Source organism: Dreissena polymorpha, unplaced genomic scaffold (assembly GCF_020536995.1).
Source record: "Dreissena polymorpha isolate Duluth1 unplaced genomic scaffold, UMN_Dpol_1.0 chrUn014, whole genome shotgun sequence".
Taxonomy (NCBI): domain Eukaryota; kingdom Metazoa; phylum Mollusca; class Bivalvia; order Myida; family Dreissenidae; genus Dreissena; species Dreissena polymorpha.
The window spans coordinates 232219-249713 of record NW_026273328.1 but is presented as its reverse complement, the minus strand read 5'-3'; the positions used below and the strand labels follow the sequence as shown (position 1 = coordinate 249713).

The window sequence follows — 17495 nt, the reverse complement described above, 5'->3', positions numbered from 1 at the left end:
GATTTTTTAAATATCATTTTAATATCCGATAGCGCGAGAACTAAACAAATTTATATCAAATATAAAAAATGAAAATGAAAATTATAAAACTTAGCTCATTATTCGATTAATATAAAAATATCATAACATCTTAAATTGAAATTTCTTCCATCCATTAGTCTTTATTTTATTTAAGCCACATTTTTTTAGAAACGTTTGTATCGATTGCTTTACATTTAGACGAGCCGGAATCTTTTTTCCAAAACATCAATATATTCCAGCTTGTTTCCGTCACATAAATTACGTCGAAACGAAATTCGACATTGCTTAGTCAGTTGAAGGAAAAAACACGTTTGGAAAACTAGTTTGGTAATAAATGTCAGTCAAGGAACGAACATGATAATATTTTTTTGATTTATGCATAAACTAGAAACGTGATTATGACGGTAACGAATGTGAGCGTGCAACAACTGATTAAAACATATATTATTTAATAGATTTACAAAAATTTGTCATTTAAGTATTAACATGTTTCCAAGTATTGTATAGATTCCTTATGTTCTGTTTGATTCAAGTAAAGGTTTGCAAGACGACCCCGAAAACTGATTTTTTATTGACCCCAATTTCACCGGATATCTGCATTAAACATTTTGCCTTTTGCATATATAACCACTTACTGATATCAGGCCGCATGTCGTCTGGTTAGATGAATAGAGACATATCACGTTTACCTACAATAAAATCACTCTTGCGCTAAAAAAATGTCTGCGCCAGGAAAAAATTGAATAGAACTATGTTATCCATAGATTTTATTTTAGATAGATTTTATTGACATCATTTCCAGAAGGCCAATGGCCCATGTGGACATATTTTAGTACAAACAATATAATATTTACAATAATAAACATTTGTACATAATTAATTCAAGCACATGAGAGTATAATAATTACATAAGTAGTGTCAATAAATATTTTACAACAAGAAATACATATTAACCGTTATAATAATGTTTAAGAGGAGTCCATAGGAAACCATCTTCGCAGAGAATAGAAGGATATACAAAGTACATATAGCGGAAGAGTAATTATTGGCAGTACCAATCTTACAGAACAAACTACATATGCCTCACAATCGGATTCAACACTATAAGTAAACTTCGTTGACGAGATCAACAGTCGTGATAAAATAATTGTGATTGATTTAACCAACGCAATGCAAATTTTAACGACCGCTAACATTAAATTAAATATTAATGTTGCAATGGTATTTCCCAAATCGTATTTAGGTATTGTTCGATGAGAAAACTAATTTGATTTAGTAAGTTGGTTTATGATATTTATAACCACGTTTAATATCGTACACAATTAGATTTACGTCGCATATATGACACATTAACAATCAATGACTCGACATGATTGTAAGTTGTTTGTGTCTTCTGTCATGTTACAGTGACGTAACGCAACATATCATCAAGTATTTTGACATTTATATTTGTAATTGTTCGACAAACAATCAATTTTGTATTGACGCATAAAACGTATGTGCAATAAAATTAACTATTCTGGTTTAATATTTTGTGCAGCTCCCACGCGCGACTTAATTTGATCAAATATATTTTGATGTACTTACTAGTGTGATAATTGTATTTTTATTCATTTTATCCGTAAAAAAACTGGTATTTCTTAACTGATGGAATAATACCTTAAATGTTGCTCCTCATAGATTTTCCGCATTTCATGGTTTACTATTTGAAATAAAATTACGTTATCGGTTGAATTACGCGAAACAATCAAACGGGATTTTTTTTGTGTCCTTGTTGCTGCTAGATTTCAGTTTCAAGAACGTTCCGTATTTTCTGACAAAAAATCTTTATTCTTTAAAAAAATAAAGGTAGCATATATCCAACACATTTATGTATTTCGGATTGGTTTTTACAACCAATATTACATCGTCTTCTTGGGCATGAATGACGATGAGCTGAAAAGCAAACTTTATAATTCTAAAGCATGTTACTAAAAAAGATGTAGTTGATATTTGTGCAATTTGATCAAACTACAGAGAGTCACGTAATTGTTTCTCTAGTAAACATACGACTTATTTATAAATAAACTGTACTTTAATGAAAACGTTTTCTCTTAAATAACAGTTCTATTTGAATTTTTTTTCTGCGGATTTCAAATTAAACTTTATTTACACTTAAATGCCCGTTTTCACCAGCAGTAAACCCATCTATACTAATTAAACGTTACAAGGCAGTTACCCCAGTTTCTTGATTTGTGTTTGTGTCAGGCTTGTGTTTTCTTTCTCTGACTTGATGTATGACAATTGGTCAACGGCCTCATATAAAAGACCTTTAATTGATAAAACCTAATGATCTCATGGTGAAGCAACGATTGTTATACTTAGTTTTAAGGTAAGTTACATCATCGCCACAAATTCTTATCTTAAGTTCAGATAATACATTTTAACATATTGCGGTTTATATGTTACTTAATTCTAGTTATGTTGTACGTTTATTTTACAAAAATAGATACATTATATGTAAAAATGTATTGATTTAAAATAATTTATGCACATCCCATGAGGAACATGCCGACAGGTTTAAATTTGCAATCGTATTAACAGTTTGTGTGACTTTTATAAAATTATTATTCAGTAAATAAATAATTTTACAGCAGAATGAATAGCAGGGGTCTTTGAAGATAAAACAAGAGCACCAAGCTCATTTATTTTTCTTTGTAACGGTGAAGGGACCTACATGTATCTCAATACTTAAATTAAAAAGTGGAGGGTGGGGGTGGAGAGGGGTGTATGGTGTCGGGTGTGGTCATTTATTACATTATCTTTCAACAAAAAGAATATATTTATTTTATTTTTTTTGGAGGGGGGGGGGAGATTCTTGGGTGGGATCGTTGGACGGTCTGTCAAAAATTAAATAATAACAATTAATAAATACATTTTTTGTGGGGGGTCTGGGGGTTGAGAGGGGGGTATAGTGTGTGTGTGGGGGGTCATTTATGGGATAATCTTTCAAAAATAAGAAAAAATGTGTTCAACCAATTTTTGAGGGGGGATTCTTGAGTGGGGCGTGGGGTATGGTTTGTGTAGAATATATTGTGGTATTTAAGGTAAGGGTTGTTTTGTCAAAGTATTATCATAAATAAAGAAATTATGGCAATTTAAGCAAAATTTAATAATTTCACAATTGAGAGACAAGGTAATTCAAAGGTCAATGTCAAATTCAACTTGCCATGTACAGTACCTTCATGATAGTATGAAAGTATTTGAAGTTTGAAAGCAATAGCCTTGATACTTTAGAAGTAAAGTGGATATAAACACAAACTTTAACCAAATATTCAAAGTCAAAAAAGGGCAATAATTCCGTTTCAAAGCAAACCAGAATTACGCAACTTGTCCTGTATAGTCCCCTTATACTAGTTAGCGAGTTTTCCAAGTCTGAAAGCAATAGCTTTGATACTTTAGGAGTAAAGTGGACCAAAACACAAAACTTAACGAAAATTTCAATTTTTCAAGTATAAATGGGCAAACATTATGTCAAAATGCCAGTCAGAGTTACATAACTTGCCTGCACAGTCCCCTTTTGATAGTTTGTAAGTGTTGCAAGTACTAAAGCAATAGCTTTAATACTTTAGAATAAAGAGGACCTTAACACAAAACTTAACATAATTTTCTATTTTCTAAGTATGAAAAGGGCACATAATTCTGTCAAAATGCCAGCTAGAGCTATCTAACATTGCCTGCCCGGTCCCCTCATGATAGTTAGTACTGTAAGGAGTTTGAATACAATAGCTTTGATACTTTATGAGAAAAAAAAGGACCTAAACACAAAACTTAAACTGACGCCGACGCAGACACGGACGCTCAAATGATGACAATAGCTCATATTGTTTTTTTAAATAGATGAGCTAACAATCTATCAGGTTCAAGTGGTGAACGACATTTGCAATTATTATCAAGGTTCAAATTAAATCCTATAATGATGAGACCGTGGACATTGAGTTAGTTGAACAGAAATATGTAGCATCGGGATAATCACGAACTACGACGTCATTGTGAATACACAAGGTACCTCTCAATATAAGTTTAGAGCGAAGAATCCAAAATAGTATTTATTCTGAGCGAAACCCATCTTGAGATATTTAACGACAACGAGTGTCGTGACCGTGAACTGGACGAAATATAATAATAATTGTTTTAGTAGAGAAATAATGTAAGCCGTTTAGTGGACGGAAGCAATTAATAAGTGGTTAAGTAGATGAGTAATGTCAACCGTTTAGTGGACGGAAGCAATTAATAAGTGATTTAGTAGAGAAGTAATGTAAACCGTTTAGTGGACGGAAGCAATTAATAAGTGGTTAAGTAGATGAGTAATGTCAACCGTTTAGTGGACGGAAGCAAGTAATAAGTGGTTTAGTAGAGAAGTAATTTAAACCGTTTAGTGGACGGAAGCAATTAATAAGTGGTTAAGTAGATGAGTCATGTCAACCGTTTAGTGGACGGAAGCAATTAATAATTGGTTCAGAAGAGAAGTTATGTAAACCGTTTAGTGGACGAAGCAATTCATAAGTGGTTAAGTAGAGCTGTAATGTATTTATACAGACCAAAAGCTAAATAAATACAAATGGTTAGTGTGATAAAGATGTATATGACTTGTGTTATAGAAAGGTTTAAGACAAGGATTGATAGTGAATGATACATTGTTTGCCGTTATAGCGTTAATTATTGAACAATAACATTTTAAGTGTTTGCACATAATCCAATGTGTCATAAGACTTTTGACCCATGGATAGACTGACTTTGAAAAGTGTCATTTAAATATAAAAATGATGTAGCCTTTGTCTTCCTAGCAAAGAAATATTGCTATAATATAATTCAAGACTCAGACTATTGTCTGATGTTATATTACCAGGTTCCGATATTCAGAATGTAGCAATTTTGCCAGGATACAAAATTAATACTATAGAATAATGTACACTTAGCAGGATCAGAGACCCAGCCTTTAGTCTGATGTTATGTTACCAGTGTCATATAATCAGACTATAGTCTGATGATATCTTATCGGGATCCAAGACTAAGACACTAGTCTGATGTTTTTTCACCAGGATCAAAGACTTGGGCTATGTTCTGATGTAATCTCACAAGGACCCAATACTCGTAATATAGTATGAGGTTATCATACCATGATACAGGACTAGGATTATAGTCTGATTTTATATTACCAGAATAAACGACTAATATCTGATGTTTCATTACCATGTTCCGAGATTAAGACTTTAGTCAGATGTTATCCTACCAGGATCCAAGATTACGACTATAGTCTTATAGTATATCACCAGCATCCTAGACTCAGACTATAGTCTGATGTAATCCCACCAGCATCCAAGACTCAGACAATAGTATGAGGTTATCTTGCTATGATCCTAGACTCAGACTGTAGTATGATGTTATCGTACAAGTATCCAGAACTCAGACTTAAGTTAGATATTATATCACCAGCATCCAAGTCTATCTTGCTAGGATCCTAGACTCAGACTGTAGCATTATGTTATCTTAAACGCATCCAAGTCTCAGACTATAGTCTGATATTATATCACCAGCATCAAAGACTCAGACAATAGTATGAGGTTATATTGCTAGGATCCTAAACTCTGACTGTAGTATGATGTTATCGTACAAGTTTCCTTGACTCAGACTATAGTCTGATATTATATCACCAGCATCCAAGACTGAGACTATAAAATGAGGTTATCGGACCAGAACCTGGTTTTATCTTTATTTATGAGAAAACACTAACTAAGTCAATATAATTAAATACGCTACACAACACGGTTTAGCAACACGTTATTATACCAGTCAAACATTTCATTCGAGATCATTTATCCCTATACAAACCTGTGACACATCTCATATATGTTTGTGAAAAACATAATCCCAGAAATATAAAAGTAGTATCAATCCTCTAACATTCGTTCCCATTGTCCAACCTTCATCTGGAAATTATATATTTATATATATATATATATACAACAAAAACGTCATAAAGCGAGTCACGACTTTGACAAACACAATCTGTTTTTCTGTGTTAAATTACAAAATAGACACAATTTGCAAAGTACCTTTTTTAATAACAAGGTCGAATTAGTCATAAAACATCGCTTTAAGTTTGCTTTTGATTTACGAGTCACGACTGATAAAAACGTACATTTATTTAAAAAAATGAATTAATTAACACTGTTGTGAAATTATTTTGTTATTAATGCACATTTGTGTTAAATGCATATTTAATATGCAAATCAGATAAATGTTTTAAATAACCAGATTTTTGGACTTATTGAAACAAACAATTAATGGACGTATACGGGATAATTTAAAGATGTACCTATAGTATTTCAAAATAATATTTATTTGCATAACAACACATTAAAAATAAAAAGTCATGGTTACCAGTCTTCAGATTATGTTCATATCTTTACAATTTATCATGTTGCATAAATACATGTTCATTCCGTGAATAGTTACATGTTTATTAATGTGATAAAGCCTATCATTACAGGTTTACACTTGATTACTATTTGGTCTGCTTGTTTAACTTTTGAAATCAGTTAGATTTAGTTCCCTATATGTTTGATCACCATCGTTATTTTTTCACGCAAAGCGACTTTAAAAGCGTTTGATGCATCGATCTATTCCGGTGGAAATGATAACTTCTCTGTCCGATGCGTTTGTGATGATGTTTTTTCTGCCCCATTGATAATCAAACATCAATTTGGTGTTATCTTAATTACCATTTGCGACATCAAGCAAAACCTGATTCCAGAGCTTTCAGTTCTTTAAATCGTTTGCTCCATTAAACGTTCAGTTGGTATGACACAATTTTGTTATTTTTGATAACATATTTTGTATTGGATGTCAATTTTAAATAAAGGTCGATTTTAAAATAGCATACGTTTGGTTCCTTATTAATTTGTGTAACGAATTACAGAAATATAAACAAAGTGAAACTCCAGTTGCGCCACCATAAGAGAAACCGGTTCACAGCAGTCTTGATTGTAGGTCAAGGCATAAATAACCAAACATTATAACATATAACAAACTTGCAAGACAGATCACAAATACGCACTATGAATACAACTATCATTACCGCCTTTGAACGGTCTATGCACTACGTTTGAACGGTTTATGCACTAAGTTTGAACGGTCTATGCACTAAGTTTGAACGGTCTATGTACTATGTTTGAACGGTCTATGCACTTAGTTTGAACGGTCTATGCACTAAGATTGAACGGTCTATGCACTTAGTTTAGGTTAGATTAAGCTTGCGAGCTCCAAATCTCAAATTTGTTCTTTAACATTTTCGCATAATGCAAGTTGACGTCATAGAACCAAATTTCTATTTTAGCAGCTATGAAAAAGAATACATTTTAGACATGAGTAAATGCATCTTAACACTTAGAACAAGGGCAGCGAGTGTTAACAAACAAAAATACGCGTCATAAATAAATACGGCGTCATTCTGCTCGACCATTCAAATAAGATATAGACAGTATTATTTTCATATGTTGATTTAGCTTTCTAACCCGATTTGTGAACTTTATCATTTGCAAATGGAAAGTTTGAGAAAGTTTCGGTCATGTTCTTTGTTCATTGAATTTAGTATTGTTCATTAAATTTAGATACATGGCAACACGTATTTCGTTTTGAATTATGAAATGCCTAATTACTCCCATACATCTTGCAGATTCATATGCAGTTATAAATACCTTCTTATTATAGCGAAGTAACATAAAGCCCCAACAATAATTGTGATGTCATCAATCATGTCCGGTAAAGTAAAATAACACGCGCGTATAGAACAAACACATGCGTTGTTTTATATATAGTATGTGATCAATCGAATGTTTTGACTTATTATGAGCAATTATATATTAATAAATACAACACATATTATATGCGCATTACACTAGCAAAAATGTTTTGAATATGTGTTTCTTCATAACAAACTTGATGGTCCATAATACCGTCTCTGGGATTTCTTGTAGATCATTCGAAATGCCTTGATTCGCAAATTTCTGATGTCTTCATTGATTATGGCTTATCATATACACATTATATGTTGGGGCTACACTAAAAAAATATATAGGAACAAAAGTTATCATATAATCTATATATGTATAGTGTTTTTTGTATTGACGCATAAAACGTATGTGCAATAAAATTAACTATTCTGGTTTAATATTTTGTGCAGCTCCCACGCGCGACTTAATTTGATCAAATATATTTTGATGTACTTACTAGTGTGATAATTGTATTTTTATTCATTTTATCCGTAAAAAAACTGGTATTTCTTAACTGATGGAATAATACCTTAAATGTTGCTCCTCATAGATTTTCCGCATTTCATGGTTTACTATTTGAAATAAAATTACGTTATCGGTTGAATTACGCGAAACAATCAAACGGGATTTTTTTTGTGTCCTTGTTGCTGCTAGATTTCAGTTTCAAGAACGTTCCGTATTTTCTGACAAAAAATCTTTATTCTTTAAAAAAATAAAGGTAGCATATATCCAACACATTTATGTATTTCGGATTGGTTTTTACAACCAATATTACATCGTCTTCTTGGGCATGAATGACGATGAGCTGAAAAGCAAACTTTATAATTCTAAAGCATGTTACTAAAAAAGATGTAGTTGATATTTGTGCAATTTGATCAAACTACAGAGAGTCACGTTTGAACGGTTTATGCACTAAGTTTGAACGGTCTATGCACTAAGTTTGAACGGTCTATGTACTATGTTTGAACGGTCTATGCACTTAGTTTGAACGGTCTATGCACTAAGATTGAACGGTCTATGCACTTAGTTTAGGTTAGATTAAGCTTGCGAGCTCCAAATCTCAAATTTGTTCTTTAACATTTTCGCATAATGCAAGTTGACGTCATAGAACCAAATTTCTATTTTAGCAGCTATGAAAAAGAATACATTTTAGACATGAGTAAATGCATCTTAACACTTAGAACAAGGGCAGCGAGTGTTAACAAACAAAAATACGCGTCATAAATAAATACGGCGTCATTCTGCTCGACCATTCAAATAAGATATAGACAGTATTATTTTCATATGTTGATTTAGCTTTCTAACCCGATTTGTGAACTTTATCATTTGCAAATGGAAAGTTTGAGAAAGTTTCGGTCATGTTCTTTGTTCATTGAATTTAGTATTGTTCATTAAATTTAGATACATGGCAACACGTATTTCGTTTTGAATTATGAAATGCCTAATTACTCCCATACATCTTGCAGATTCATATGCAGTTATAAATACCTTCTTATTATAGCGAAGTAACATAAAGCCCCAACAATAATTGTGATGTCATCAATCATGTCCGGTAAAGTAAAATAACACGCGCGTATAGAACAAACACATGCGTTGTTTTATATATAGTATGTGATCAATCGAATGTTTTGACTTATTATGAGCAATTATATATTAATAAATACAACACATATTATATGCGCATTACACTAGCAAAAATGTTTTGAATATGTGTTTCTTCATAACAAACTTGATGGTCCATAATACCGTCTCTGGGATTTCTTGTAGATCATTCGAAATGCCTTGATTCGCAAATTTCTGATGTCTTCATTGATTATGGCTTATCATATACACATTATATGTTGGGGCTACACTAAAAAAATATATAGGAACAAAAGTTATCATATAATCTATATATGTATAGTGTTTTTTGTAAGTCACATAATTTACATTCGTAATGTGACAAAGTTATTGTATAGACCATTTCCGGATTTACTTTTCATAGGTCAGCTAAATACATTATTATCATAAGTGCAAATATCCGGGGGATACTTAATCAAGTACTGCTCAATTTAAATTGTGTCTGAGTCAGTTATATGTTGCCCATGTAATTTGTAACGTTTTGTTTGAAAGCAATGGGATTACAAAAGTGGAATGAATTGGTTAGTTTCGGTCACGTGGGAACTTAACAATTACAACCAAATAATTATAAATAGGTGATTGATATCTTGGGACGCTTTTTCAAAGTAACATACTATTTTGTTGAAATGACAATGGAGATTGTATCTTTTCGCATTTGTCATAAATTGTATTTCCATGATTTTTTATTTAACAATGTCTTAGATAGGTTAATTTGAAACACTATTTTTATCTTGTTTTGGTCATTATCCTTATCGGTGACGTACCATGTTTAAGATGGTATGTTGGCCATTATAATTAATTGCATGTATACATTCACAACTGTTGTTGGTTCTAAAATATATATAATAATATGTTGTCATATACTTCTGTCGGCATATAACTTATAACTTGTACAGAAGTTCATCGTTTCTGACAAAATGCTACGTTTAATCTCAAGTTTAAAAACTAAATCTTTAACGCATAAAATGTACCCTTTTCTAAAACATGAACAAGAACGTTGATATATGTTCAATATGACATCTGTTTATAAATCGATACATTTGTATTTTAATTTATTTTTTATGCATAGTATTCATATGACATTCACGTAAACATAACTATGACAAGTTGTTGATAAACGATTTTCTATAAACTTGTATTTAAATCTATGTATTTTCATTTCATAAACCATTGGCGAAATCATGGTTTATGAAGTATGCCATGTGTATGTCATCAACTTAATTATTTCATCACCATTTTATATGCAGTCACATGAAAAATATACATTCAAGAGTAGCATATCCTTTTTCATCTGAAACAATCGCAGTTATCATAAAAATAGTGTGTTTATTTTTCCTGTATTGTGTCACATAAATCAAAACATAGGGTAAATAGCTGACACTGGATCACATGTAATTAACAGTGTGCGTAGATTGATATTATCTATCAATATCTCATCGGTTGAATTATTTATACTTTGTATAGGGATGAGCATTCGTTTCAGAAAGTTTGCAATAACTTTATTCAATAGCAAAAGTCGAATGGTATTGATATTTAATGAACATATATCAATACAGCGACTCTGTTAAATCATTGTCATCTATTGGTTCTGTTGCAAAAAAAACTAGTTTCATCTCACCAAACAATTAGGGCGTGTTTAAACCCTTTTTTATAAATGCGGACTACACAGGCTTATCCAGGACGCACATGCATTAAACCCTCTTTTTACAGGACACGGCCCATATATGTTTAACAAAGAACCGGCCAGGGCATGCTTTTGGTCGAAGCATAAATATGGACTTCATGATCTTTTTAACAACCATATAGCGATACACAAATCTCATATCACCCAAAAGAGTCCTGCTGTTGGTATTTTTCCAAAAACTACGATACACAGACACTTAAATAGTATGTTCAGTAATTTATTCAATTCAGACGTTTATTACAGGAATTTCATATCGCCTGCATAAGAAATACATTGGTATCTGTTTAAACAAGCCTTCGTTTATGAATGGTTAATGCACTAGTAGATAAATGATGCTAAATGAAATTTAGTGCGTTTATGGCGTTAATTTGATGATGCAACACCGGATAAGAAAGCACACAGACGTGCGGGAATGTATTTCAATATTTATAAGATAAGTCTTCCTCCAAAGCTCAATCCTTTGGGGCCCCGCAGTGCCCAGCAAATCAGTCCGTCCAGCAGTTCGTAAATCAGTCAGTGAGTGAATGCATAACCTTACAGAGTAACGCGTATGTTTTGTGAATGACGGGCAGAGACAAATGTCGCCGGGGCGTAATGGTTTTGGTGTCCGCCTAGCGACCGGGAGGTCAGGGGTTCGATCACCATTGTATGCGGGTGCTTAAGATTTCCCCCATAGACACCAAGTATTAGTTCTAGTCCAAGGAAACGAACTCGAGAGCGTTTCAAATACAACTGTTGATTTCCTGGCAATCGAGCTAAAATAAATAGATTTAAACCAAAGACAAATGTACTAACCAAACATCAATAAGCTTGGGAACATACAATAAGCCTGCTTCTAGCTTCACTGACTTAAAAAGGCAGGTATTTTTCAGAAAAAAAAGACAGTTGTTAAATAATCAACATATAGTTCTTGGGATTTATTATGCCAGATTTTTCTGGATATCTGCTTTAAGAGTATTACAGATAACACATTATAATTCCATGTATGATTTATTTCATAGTCTGCATACTTTGTAAAATATTATTGTTTTATTCTCGCTATATTTCAAGTTTAATTATTTTGGTAAATACTTGTGTAATACCTAGTGTAATCACTTATATTATTTATATTGTTAATTTGTAATATACACACTATACACCGATAAGAAAATGTGCAAACATGATAAACGGATGATAATTAATTGACATGCAAGAATGTGATTTTACAATTATCAAGAAACGACAAATGCAATAAGCATACGAGTATGTGCCCCCATATGATGTAAAGTAGCACAAAGGCGCGTAGGTTAAAGAACAAATAGAATAACGCAATAAGCATTTGTTAAATACCAGCGTGCTATTGTAATGTCAACGTTGATATGTCATTAAGCAATATACAATCTGCATTAGATTGTTTTTCACATACAATTTAAAAAAAATAGAAATATATGTAACAATAAGAATTGACCGGTGAATATTCACTTGTATTTAGTTGATATATTTGAAAGCATGTTTTTAAATAATTGACCGACACATCATTTATTTATATAAAAAAACAATGGACACGACGCCACCTTTCCTTATCTTGCTGACTGAACGTTTAGATGTTGTGATAAAATATTGCCTTGCAATCTGCTTGCCACTTTTATGTGTGGGGCAATTATAGTCGCCCATAGTTATTTGGTCTAATTGCTTTTAATATTTATTTAAACAAATGAGTTCGTGTAAGCTACTATATTGTTTATTTTGTTGCACAGAAGCTTCAACTTCTTCTATGTGTGTATGTTGTTTCGTGTTGTGCTGTTTTGTACTGATTTGGCAATTAGTAACTTGCCTTACATAAAGGACCAACCGAGTGTTAATAATGAGAATTCAATACTTCTCCAGCAACTTGAGTTTCACTCCTTTTTTTGTTCGAGTTTAGGTTTACAAGACAACCCCCACAAATAAAATGTTTCATATACCCCAATTTCTCCAGTCAGATTTTTTGGATTTTATATTTTGTTATTTGAACAAAAAATAACATCATCGGTTGTATTGCGCGTTAAATATCAAACGGGAGTTTTTGTTTCCGTGTTGCTGCTAGATTACAGTTTCAAGAACGTTCCGTATTTTCTGACAAGAAATCATATTTCTTTTAAAAATTAAGGCATCATATATCCAACAAACTTATGTATTTTGGATGTTTACAATATTACATTGTCTTCTTTGGGCATGAATGGCGATGAGCTGAATAGCAAACTATATAATTCTAAAGCATTTTACTAAACACTATGTAGTTTATATCATAGAAATTTAATCAAACTTCGAAGAGGCACGTACTTGTTTCTCTAGTAAGCATGCGACCAACTTATTTACTAACTGTAATTTAATGAAAACGTATTCTCTTTAATAACAATTTTATTTGAATTTTGATTATGCGAAAATTAACATTATTAACACTTAAGTGCGCCTTTTCATCGGTTTAAACCCGACATCTATGCTTATTAAACGTTGCAAGGCGGTCACCCAGTTTCTTTGATTGGTGTTTGTGTCTGGCCTGTGTTTTCTCTCTGTGTCTTTATGTATGGCAATTGGTCAATGTCCTCAAATATAAGACATTACAGTGATACAAACATATATTTTGGTAAAGCAATGATTGTTTCTCTTTGTTTTAAGGTGAATTTCTTCATGGCCATACATGCTTATCTTATGCTGATGTTCAGACCCAACAACATTTTTGTTTATCAATATAAATAAACACGTCACAAAAGAAAAATACAAATGTAACGTAATATGAAATTAAACTAATCATAACGTACAATAAAATAAGATATTATTGAAGCACATACTATTTAAAATTGATAAATGCTTTTGATTTGAGTAATTTATTATAGTATTATACAGAACAAAAGGTCGCTTTCAAAACAAATATGCAATAACACACAAACAAAGTCGATCAAATCACGAACAATCATTAAAAAGTAAATGGGAATAACACATAAATAAACCCTTTAACATATTAATATCTAACAAGATTATTACACATACATAGTAAACAAATCAATATAAGATCGCATTTAACTTTAAATTTGTCCATAGGACATGGCTGCCTAAATATTTAGTTGCAAACTCCACTTATATCAGGAAAACAAACTGAACTAAAATATAAAAGTGCTCAAATTAATTGATGAATTAATATTACTGTTTTAAATGTTTTAAGTACCAGCCTTTAAGCAACTTTGTTACATTATGCGCGCAACAAATCGAAAAATGTAATATTTGCAAAAAGGGGTCGTAATGTTATGAGCATATCCTTACCAAACAATGGATTTGCAAATACTTCAAAATCTGGTTAATATGTTATTAAAATGGTAACTTTTCGGACGCAATACCGGTTGAGTTACGGGTAGCACAAGTAAATAAAAAATTGTTGTTTTTATATAAAAAGGGGCCGCGGGTTCGAAGAAACACAATCCAAATCAAAACAAAGAGGTGAGTAAGTTTACATGATGGTTACTATGTTTGTAAAGTTTCAGCCTCGAGAAGAGGTATCTTTTTAGCTACGTACGACATAAGTTAAATATGTCTCTTTTCGTACAAAACAGGTCAAATAATTCCAGTTGTGTCAAAAACTTATGAAACACAATATGAAGGTGAGCAAGGTCACAGTTGGTTAGTATGTGTGCGCAGTTGCATCTCTCTAGCAGCAAGCGTTTTTCAGTAACGCGTAACACAAGTTTAAATTGTAGTATTTCGCTAAAAAAAGGGGCCATAGCTCCTTTTATGTCCAAAATTTCCGAACCAAAATAAGAAAGTGGCAAGTTCATATGCTGACTGATGTACCTAAAAAAACTGTCGCAACATCCCTTAAATATTAACAATATTATTGACTTTGTTTATAAAAACCGATCGAGAAAATGTTACCTTATATATTAGACGAACATTGGCGGAAAATCTGTTCACATGATAAGAATAAGTTGATTCTATATGACGTATTGTCATTTGAAAGACGTCTATTGTATGTTTGAAAAACACAGAAAGAGTATATTTGGAATTAAAGGCACAGTGGTATCCTGATTTGTAACTTTAGGTAAAAAGGTTGACTTTGCGCATACACAACATGCGCAAAAGCTTGAGCTAGTAAAACCAGTTCCATCGTTGACTTCACCAAAATATCGTCTCTTCAATATATATAAAATACAATAAATATAAATTAATTAATACAATTTAAGCATATTTAAACCACGAATCAGTTTCAGTTGCATAGCATAAAACCCATTTTTTTCACAGAGCACGGCTCATACATATATATAATCATTTTTTTTTCAGTGAACATTCCAGAACCTGTATTAGTGAATTCAAAATCAGTGTGAACGAATGTATTGATCCACATAAAGAAAGACCAATACTGCCTTTGCTGAACATTCAAATACTTGTGTCTGTGTCTTCACTGTCCGTGTCGCTTTCTGGTTCATAACTGAACTTTCCATTTGACAGATGAACAATTCTATAGCCATCTGGTTCTTGCGGGTGTTCTACTTCCAACTGCTGGGGATCCTCCAAAATGTCATCTTCTGAGTCAGTAGCATTATTGGTTGCTGCCTTTGCTTTGCCGTTCGTTTTCTGAAACGATTTCTTCTTAGCATGTTCTGCATCAATGTGGCCTTGAATGGCATTTCGCAACTGAAAAAAACAAACATAATAAAATGTTAACGAGTCTTTTTTGGATTTGACAGTATTTCAAGTATTATAAGTACCCTAAATTTATCAAAGTTTATTCGGTGTTTTTATATTTAAAAAAGCGGGATTGGATTTTGAAGACGGATTGACTGACTTGACTGACAGACTAACATTTTCAACCTCCATAGTTAAGGTATCAAAGGTACTTACAGTGACTGTTGTACCTATTTAATTAATGTTTCAAGCCTCTGTTACCCCGACCTTTGACATTGTAACCTTAAAATCTATAGACCTCTTCCTTTTCTCACGAGAAACCGACCAATTTGAAAGATCGTATGTCTAAGTTTTACAAGATTTCGTAAACATTTTAATGGTCTACATACAAACTACTGCATCAACGTATAAACCGACGGACAGTTGAACATAAATATAATCCCGCTTTTTGTTTGGGGGGGGGGCATAAACATATTTTTACATAAAAATAAATGTCAGTAAAATTATAATAATTGAGTTTACTTGCCTCTTTCAGCGCCACCACCCCCATGAGACGACCAGTGTTGGTGACGTAGGCATGGTTAAGACCGAGGAGGGAAAATAAGGAGTGAACCTACAATGAAAAACATCATTTGATACCAAATCATGCAAACGTCAGTAAACATCAACATCTTGAAACTATATGTTTCTTCTAAGAAGAATAATGATTTTGATCAGATAATGTTAAAATATTTTATTTTAAGCTATAACTCATGTATATTAGTTACAAACATATAACAAATGCCGTCTCTTTAACCACCAGTGTCCCCGAAAACCCTTTACGACTTGCCTTGGGGACGAATACTGATTCATTTTCCATTTTTTGAAAATACGTTTTCTTCATTTATGATCTAAACGTCGGTACTTACACACATCAGGAACATCAATGCTAATACATACGGAATATTACGCTAGTCAATTGTTCCCTGTGTTTATATCAGTTGAGCGGCTTGTGTGATGACGTATCTCACGAGAGGCTCAGCCTCGAGTGTAATACGAAATAGCGCAAGCCTAGAGACTTATACAAACACGTGTAACAATTGACTTGCGTAATATTCCTTTTATTATATACAACTGTGAATCATTTAAGTTAAAAAAATTAGTTTAAGCGTTCATAATAAACTAAGAATGCTCTTATAATCTTTTGGATTTAAAGTGACGTCATTTAAATTAGTCCAGCTAGTATGGTAATACGGAAAAGAAAACTAGCGAGTACCATAATACGGGAATTATTTCTGTGCAGTTGTATTTTACCGATTGATACAACTTGTATTTTTTGGGAACATAAAGCAGCCTGCAGGTATATAATAAAATCTTATATTGCATATTTAATAAAAGTTGGAAAATTAGGGTCCAATAATAAAATCAGGAAATGATGTTTTATTTAAGGGCTAAAGCTCCCTACAAAAGGCAATGAAACGTAACGCCGTAAAATAATTGCGTATATTCAAAGAAAAGTGAATTTGTAGTTTCATGAAATTTGAATACTTGCTTCACAAGAACTCGCGCAAAAAAGATACATACCAGAAGAAACTGATATTCAAAAAATCGAAGACTAATGACTACTTGAAAATCAACTGGATTGGAAAACTCAGACAACTATGCACTTTTCCAACCTATTCCGATGCTACATATTAAGTTAAAAAATAATAATCAAACAGGTTTGGTGATCTAGTGCAAAA

The 17495-nt window shown here is 32.3% G+C and overlaps 1 protein-coding gene across 2 annotated transcripts in view; it reads right to left on the bottom strand.

Annotated features, from left to right (window-relative positions):
- Nucleotides 1-13969: 13969 nt before the first annotated feature.
- LOC127863538 (chloride channel protein 2-like) overlaps nucleotides 13970-17495 on the bottom strand; it is a 56099-nt gene continuing 52573 nt past the window's right edge. For both annotated transcript variants that reach the window (XM_052403086.1, XM_052403087.1), the window contains exons 28-29: nucleotides 16301-16387; nucleotides 13970-15783 (exon numbers count right to left, since the gene is read on the bottom strand). In XM_052403086.1, the coding sequence (XP_052259046.1) occupies nucleotides 15526-15783; nucleotides 16301-16387 (345 nt within the window). In that variant the 3' untranslated portion in view covers nucleotides 13970-15525. The remainder of the gene's footprint in view (nucleotides 15784-16300; nucleotides 16388-17495) is intronic.